At 40.4% G+C, this 9,018-nt stretch overlaps 1 protein-coding gene across 1 annotated transcript; it reads left to right on the forward strand.

Moving 5' to 3' along the window:
• The first annotated feature begins 752 nt into the window (after positions 1–752).
• Positions 753–1,682, forward strand: LOC116484702 (olfactory receptor 6E1-like). The gene has a single exon (XM_032179572.1). The coding sequence runs from the start codon at positions 753–755 to the stop codon at positions 1,680–1,682; it is 930 nt and encodes a 309-aa protein (XP_032035463.1).
• Positions 1,683–9,018: the final 7,336 nt, after the last annotated feature.

Genomic DNA, 9,018 nt, shown 5'->3' on the forward strand with positions numbered 1-9,018 from the left:
TCCAAACTGAAAGAGTGCCATGAGCAAACACACAGTTGTGTGAAAATGGATAAAGAATCAAAATATTGCAAAGAATCTATTATATCCAAAGCTCAGAGTTTGTGGAAGGATATAATGAAAGAAGAATCTTGGAAACAGGTCATTAAGAACGTTGAGTATCAAACTCCCACTAAGGAGTGTTGATTTATGTGTATACTACTTGGATTTTTCCTTATTTGATTTGTGAGAGTTGTGCTTTTCTCTCGCAGATTTCCTCTACTCTTTTTTATCAATCCAAAAACTAGTGAAAGGTATCAAAGATTCTGGCAATGTTTAAACAGCAACACCCTCGAATATGAACTCTTTATGGATGAAGACCCAATACTGGTATAAACACAAGAACAAAAATTTTTGAAAGCAGGTAATATTAGTATAGGCAAAGGGATTCATTGAGAAATTGGGAATAAAAGTTTTGGTTAAGAAAAGTAAGAAAGGATAAATTTTGGTTCTGAGCCTTTCTTGGGCCACCTTGCACATCACCTCTCTTGTCTAACACACAGATGCACCAGAAACCACACATGAAACAGGTAACCCCAGAGGCTCTGCAGATAAGCCTGAGTAGTCAGTGGTGGGAAGATACATCCTTCACAGAAATAAAGTACACCTTCAGCCCAATCTCCTTTCAGTTCCAGGTTGTTCTCAGGTCCCCAACATCACGATTCCTGATGCTGAACACCTTTGATCGGCCCTCCCCAGCAAAGGTCAGAGGAGCCATGGGGAACCGCACCACTGTCACCAAGTTTGTCCTGCTGGGGCTCTCAGAGACCTGTGAACTGCAGATGCTCATCTTCCTGGGGCTCCTCCTGACCTACCTCCTCACACTGCTGGGGAACCTGCTCATCGTGGTCATCACCCTCATGGACAGGTGCCTCCACACCCCTGTGTACTACTTCCTCTGCAACTTTGCTGTCCTGGAGATCTGGTTCACCTCGGTCATCTTCCCCAAGGTGCTGACCAACATCCTCACAGGATACAAGACCATCTCCCTCCCAGGCTGCTTCCTGCAAAGTTTCCTTTATTTTTTCTTGGGCACCACAGAGTTCTTCCTCCTGGTGGTGATGTCCTTTGACAGGTACGTGGCCATATGTAACCCTTTGCATTATGCCACCATCATGAGCAAAAGGGTTTGTGTCCAGCTAGTCCTCTGTTCGTGGATGACAGGATTCCTTCTCATCATTGTTCCAAGTTTTCTTGTCCTTCAGCAGCCATTCTGTGGCCCCAACATCATTAACCATTTCTTCTGTGACAACTTTCCCCTCCTGAAACTCATTTGTGCAGACATAACTCTGATAGAGCTCCTGGGTTTTGTTATAGCCAACGTCAGCTTACTGGGCACTCTGTCCGTGACGGCCACTTGCTACGGCCACAACCTCCATGCCATTCTGCACATCCCCTCAGCCAAAGAGGAGCAGAAAGCCTTCTCCATCTGCTCGTCCCGCATCATTGTCATGTCTCTTTTCTATGGCAGCTGCGTCTTCATGTACATTCAGTCAGGCAAAAGTGACCAGAAGGAAGACAGGAATAAGGTGGTGGCATTGCTTAACACCGTGGTGACCCCGATGCTCAACCCCTTCATCTACACCCTGAGGAACAAACAGGTGAAGCAGGTGTTTAGGGAGCAGGTGAGCAAACTCCTCTTATAAAGCTGTGCAACAGAAAAACTGAAGCTCAGCATCCCCAGACAAGCTAAGAGAATGTAGGCCCCTTGAAACAACTGAGCCTTTCCCATTCAGAAAAAGCTCTGATGATATGTTCGCACATGGTGTGTTTCTATGGGATCAGTCACTATGCAACTCAGCATAAACTCTTTGGACCCTCTGGCACTATTCATTAGTGGATTTGAATATTTCTGTTCATTCCATCTGTATCTGCCTGGCTTCCAACAAAGTACAAGTTCTTTGAAAGCAGAAACTAGCTCTATAACTCACTATAAGCCTCAAGTGTCAATCCATTGTCATAGACCATATAGATTCTTAAAAAATACTTGTGTGCTGATTGAGCACTTTGTGTCTGTTTCTCCAACATCCTCAGGGGAAAGAACAGTTATCTGTTAGTACTGTCCTCATTTAATACTGATAATCCTGTTACGGAACTATATTAGCAAGATGTCGAAAATGCTAAAGCTAATTGCTTATCATTTTGTGTATAAGCTATTTATCCTCTTTTAGTATTTAAATTCCTAGAAATTCCTCATTCTTACTGATAAAGGCTCTTTCATCTACTAGTTATATTACCTCTCTGAGCCCCAGTTTTCTCATCCATGAAATGAGGATGACAATGGCCATTTCAAAGAATTGTAATAAAAGTCAAATGAGATTTTCTATGTAAAATTCCTTAAATAGTGTCTGGTCCTCAATAAATGTTCCTTCCTTTCTTCCAATTATAATCCTACTTTCCCGCTCCCTTTTTTATTTTATTTTATACCAGTTATCAACAAAAGCATTTTTGAAGATTTTATATTCAAAATATCATTTTAAATTTTAAAGTTAAATACACTGTTTAACTTATTGCAATTTATTACCAAGATATTCGCTATTGCTGAAAACAAAGATAAAGTCATATCTGTAAATGAACAAATATTAAATAAGTAACCAAATCAATTAACATTAATTTTTCCAAAGTAATTATTACACAAAAGTCATGTTCAAGTAAATGTGCGTTCTGGTAGATAATAATCTATGCCTTTGAAGAATTTGAAATCGAACAAAGACGATATGAAGTATGCAAATACTATAATTCAGGGTAGAAAATGACAATGTGTAAGAAAATATCACATGTAACTCTTCAACAACCAATTTGAAAACCAAGAGGAAATGGATGATTTTCCAGAAAAGAAATTTTTTTTCAACTGACCTAAGGAGAAATAGAAAACTTGATTAGACATATTACTATAGAAAAACCTCAAAATCGGATTACATATCTACTATAACTCAAAATCAAAAAGCAGACAACCTAATTCTACAAATGATCAATAAGTACACGAAAAGTGTTACATCGCTTAATCATTAGGGCAATGCAAATCAAAACCACAATGAGATACCACTTCACACCAATTAGGAAGGCTATTTTTTTAATTAAAAAAAAAAAACAGAAAATAACAAGTGTTGTCAAGAATGTGGAGTGGCCACTTCCAAGGAGTTAGGATTACAGTGGCTCATCCCTGTAATCCTAACTCCTTGGAAGGCAAAGACAGGAGGATCGTTTGAGGCCAGGCATTCAAGACCAGCCTGGACAACTGGGCAACATAGTGAGACCCCATCTCTACAAAAAAAACTACAAAAATTAGCTGGCCATGGTGGTGTGTACCTGTAGTCTCAGCTACTCAGGAGGCTGAGGAGAGAGAATCACTTGAGCCCAGGAGTTTGAGGCTACAGTGAGCCGTGATTGCACCACTGCACTCCAGCCTGGGTGACAGAGCAAGACCCTGTCTCAAAAAAAAAAAAAAAAAAAGAGAGAGAGAGAGAGAAAGAGAAAGAAAGAAGAAAAGAAGGTACAGAAATCATCTAGACTTTCTTATAAGACTGGAAAAAAATGTAAAGAAATTAGAACTCTTGCATATGCACATTGCTAGTGGAAATGTAAAGTGGTACAGTCACTGTGGAAAACAGGATGGTGGTTCCTAAAACAATTAAACATAGATGTGCCATAAAATCCAGCAATTTTACTTCTGTGTATATACCCAAAAGAATTGAAGGCAAGGACTTGAACAGATCTTTGTACACCCATGTTCACAGCATCATTATTCACAATAGCCAAAAGGTGGTTTAAAAAAATGTCCAAAAACAGATGAATGGAAAAATAAAATGTGGCATATACATACAATGGAATATTACTTAGCCTTAAAAGGAATGAAATTTTGATGCATACTATCTGTAATAAACAAATATTAAATCATAGATGAGCCTAGAAAACATTATGCTATGTGAAATAAGCCAATCGCAGAAGGACAAATATTGTATAACTATACTTGCATGAGATACCTAGAATAGTCAAATTCAGAGATAGAAAGTAGAACGGTAGTTACCAGGGCCCAGGCCAAGGAGGAATGGAGGATTTATTGTTTAATGGGTATAGAGTTTCAGTTTGGTCTCATTTTATTATTATTATTTTTTTTAAGATACAGTCTCATTATATCTCCCCGGCTGGAGTGCATGGGAGAAGAAAAGATCTCGGCTCACTGCAACCTCTGCTTCCCGGGGTCAAGTGATTCTTGTGCCTCAGCCTCCTGAGTAGCTGAAATTACAGGCACATGCCACCATGCCCGGCTAATTTTTGTATTTTTAGTAGAGACGTGGTTTCACCATGATGGCCAGGCTGGTCTTGAACTCCTGACCTCAAGTGATTTGCCCATGCCCAGAGTTTCAGTTTGAGATGATAAAAAAGTTCTGGAGATAGATACTGGCGATGATTGCCCAACAATGTGAATTTACTTAGTGCCATTTAACTGAATAATTAAAAATGCTTAAAATAATACATTTTATGTCATATATTTTTCACCACAATAAAAAATACAGATCTCAGATCAATAAAAACTATGTAATCTTTGACTCCTTTCTTTCTCCAATATCCTACAACCAATCCATTAGCAAATTCTGTGGGTTATACCTTCAAAATATATACAGAACCCTACTATTTCTTACCACTACCAGTGCTACCACCTCTGTCCGTGCAACCTTCCATTTCCTCTTGGTTCTCCATCTCCTACCTGCCACCTCTCCGCCATCCACACAGCCCTGAGGGAGGGAGAAGCCACGGGTAAGGGGCAGATGTGCTTGCAGAATCAAGACAGATAAAGCCAACAACACACGCCATTTCTCTCTGAAGACGTCTTGCCTGAAACAAGCTCTAGGTGGAGGAAAGAGTAAGTTTTAACTTTAAATGAAGTTCAGAATTTTAATAATTACTTAGAATTGGACAGTTTAATAACACTATTCTATGGACTGATAGTTAATAGAGGAATTTTAAAATTATATAGGAGTGACCAGAAAAATCTCTAGACTTGTCCTGGATTTCATCAGGGATCAAAGAAAAATAACTACATGAACAGGTTTGAATGAGTATATAGGAAGAGGGTGGAATGGAGAATATGTACTACAAATAAAGTGTTATTATCCATAATTTACAAAGGCAAACAATCTAATAGATAAATGAGATAAAAATATGCATAGACACTTCAGAAAAAAACAAATTTAAAGAGCCAATAAATAAATTAAAAGATGTCCTATCGTGTTAATAGTTAAAACAATAAAAATAAAAATAACAGCTCTTAATAATTAATGAAGCGTTTTCAGTTTTTAAAAGTAAATTTATACTTTAAAAATTACTCTTGTTTTAATACATGCTAAAATATTTACAGAGAAAATGATATGATGTCTGGGACTTGCTTCAGAATAATAAAAGGAGGAGGGGAGTTGGTGGTGGTCTAGGTGAAACCGATATGACTCGGTCATTGTTAAAGCTAGATGATGACTACATTGATACATGGAGGTTTATTATAAAATCTTTTTTTTTTTTTTGAGACAGTCTTGCTCTGTCGCCCAGGCTGCAGTGCAGTGGCACGATCGCAGCTCACTGCAACCTCCACCTCCCGGGTTCAAGTGATACTCTTGCCTCAGCCTCCCAAGTAGCTAGGATTACAGGCACGTGCCAGCACGCCCAGCTAATTTTTGTATTTTTAGTAGAGACAGGGTTTCACCATGTTGGCCAGGCTGGTCTCAAACTGCCGACCTCAGGCGATCCTGGAGGTAATATCATCCTCTCCCCCGATGGATATTAAGAACAATATCACAAGGGAATGCACACTCCCTGCTATATGGACAGTAATATTCTCTCCCCTTCTGGATATTACAAACAATATCACAAGGGGGTGAACACCCCCTGCGATACAAGGAGAAATACCATCCTCTCTTCCCCTAGGTATTAAGAACAATATCACAAGGGGGTGTACACCCCAAGCGATATGGGAAGTAATATCATCCTCTCCCTCCCTGGATATTATGAACAATATCACAGGGAAGTGTGCACCCCCTGCGATATGGAGAGTAATGTCATCCTCTCCTCCCCTGAATATTACAAACAATATCAGAGGGGATGTACACACCCTCCAATGTGGGAAGTAATATTATCCTCTCGCCCCCTGGAAATTAGGAACAATATCACAGGTGGGTGTACCTCCTGCGAAATGGGGAGTAATATCATCCTCTCCCCCATTGAATATTATAAACAATATCACGGGTGGGTGTACACGTCCTGCGCTATGGGGAGTAATATCATCCTCTCCCCCACTGAATATTATAAACAATATCACAGGTGGGTGTACACCTCCTGCGATATGAGGAGTAATATCACTTTCTTCACCCCTGGATATTACGAGCAACATCACAAGGGGGAGTACACTCCCTGCGATATGGGGAGTAATATTATCCATTCCCTGCCCTGAGTATTATGAACAGTATCACAGCGGGGTGTACACTTTCTGTGATATATGAAGTAATATCATCCTATCCCAACCCTGGATATTACGAACAATATCACAGCAGGGTGTACACCCTTTGTGATATGGGGAGTAATATTATCTTCTCCCTCCCTGGATATTATGACAATATCATAGATGGGTGTGCACCTTCTGCGACATGTGGAGTAATATCATCCTCTCCCCCACTGGATATTATGAACAATATCTACAATAATACTACACGGTCTACACCCTCTGTGATATAAGGAAAAATATTATTTCGCCCTCCTTGAAATACTATGAACAATATCACAGGGAGATGTACACCCACTTCGATATAAGGAGTAGTATCATCTTCTCTCCCCCTAGATATTACGAGCAATATTGCAGGGTGGTTTACACCCCCTGCGATGTTGTGAGTAATATTATCCTCTTTCCCCTGGATATTAGAAACAATATATCACATGAGGGTGTACACCCCCTGTGATACTGGGAGTATACCTTCTTCTTTTTGGATATTACGAACCATTTGGCGGGTGATGTACACTCCCTGCGATATTGGGAGTAATATTATCCTCTTCTTCCCTGAATATTACGAACAGTATCACAGAAGGGTGTACACCCTCTGCAATATTGACTGTAATATCATCCTCTCCCCACCTGAATATTACGAACAATATCACAGAAGGATGTTAACCCCTTAAGATATGGGAAGTAATATCATCCTCTCCCCTCCTGGATATTACAAATAATATCACAGGAAGTTCTACAGCTGCTGAGATACAGAAAGTAATATTATCTTCTCCCTCCCTGGATATTGTGAACAATATCACAGGCGGGTGTACACCACCTGCAATATTGAGGTTAATATCATTTTCTTTCCACCTGATTACTACGAACAATATAATAGAACGGTGTACACCCCCTGAGATATTGGGGGCAATATGCTCCCCCTCCGGGATAACAGCAAAAATATCACAGGTGGGTGTACACCCCCTGCAAAATTGGGAATAATATCATCCTTTCCCCGCCTTGACCCTGCGATATTAAGAGTAAGAACATACTCTCACCCCTGGATATCATGAACAATATTACAAAGGGGTGTACACACCCTGCAATGTTAAAAGTAGTATCATCCTCTTTCCCCCTGGATATTATGAACAATATCACGAGGGGTGTACAATCTTTGCGACATTGGGAGTAGTATCATTTTCTCCCTCGGTGGATATTACAAACAATATCACAGAAGGATGTATACCCTCTGCGATATTGGGAATACTTTTATGCTCCCCCCCAAAAAATTAGAAACAATATCACAGGCAAGTGTACACTCCATGCGATATTGGAAGTAACGCCATCCTCTCCCCCTCTGAATATTATGAACAATGTCACAGGAAGGTGTACACTGCGATATTGGGAGTAATACCACCCTCGCCTCCCCTGGATATTACGAACAATATCATAGGATGGTGTACACACCCTGTGATATTGGGAGAAATATCATCCTCTGCCACCCTGGATATTACGAACGTTATCACCGAGAATGTACACACAGGGTGTTTACGATATTGCCAGTAATATCAACTCCCCCCTAAATATTACAAACAATATCACAGGGGGGTGTACACCCCCAAAATCCATGGGGAAAGAGAATGACATTATTCCCAATATAGCAGGGGGAGTACACCATCCCCCCGTGATATTGTACCTAATATCCAGGAAGGGAGAGGATATTACTCTGAATATCGCAGCGAGTGTACATTCCCCTTGTGATATTGTTCCTAATATCCAGGGTGGGGAAGGATGATATTACTCCCAATATCGCAGCATGTGTATACCTTCCCAGTGATATTGTTCCTAATATCCCATTATGGAGAGGATGATATTTCTCCCCACATCGCAGGGCGTGTACACCTTCCTGTGATATTGTTTCTAATATCCAGAGGCGCAGAGGATGATATTACTTCCAGTGTCGCTTGGGGTGTACATTCCTTCTGTGATATTGTTCCTAATATCCAAGAGGAGACAGGATAATATTATTCCCAGTATCGCAGGAGGTGTACATACCCTCTGCGATATTGTTCCTAATATTCAGAAGGGGAGAAGATGATATTACTCCAAATATTGCAGGAAGAGAACACCCCCTGGGTGATATTGTTCCCAATATCCTGGGAAAAAGAGAATGATGTTACTCTCAATATTCAGAGAAAGAGAGAGAGAGGATGATATTATGCCCAATATTACAGGGGGTGAACCACCCCCTGTGATATTGCTTCTAACATTCAGGGTGGGTGAGGATGATATTCCTCCCAATATCGCAGGGGTTGTAGATCCTTCCTGTGATATTGTTCGTAGTATTCAGGGGCGCAGAGGATATTTTTTCATTGTCGCAGGGGGTGTACACCTCTTCTGTGATATCCGCGGGAAGACAGCATGAATATTAGGAACAATATCACAGGTGTTACGTACACCTCCTGCGATACTGGTAGTAATATCATCCTCTCCCCACCTGGATATTACAAACA

The sequence above is a fragment of the Hylobates moloch genome, unplaced genomic scaffold (assembly GCF_009828535.3).
Source record: "Hylobates moloch isolate HMO894 unplaced genomic scaffold, HMol_V3 SCAFFOLD_16, whole genome shotgun sequence".
Lineage (NCBI taxonomy): Eukaryota > Metazoa > Chordata > Mammalia > Primates > Hylobatidae > Hylobates > Hylobates moloch.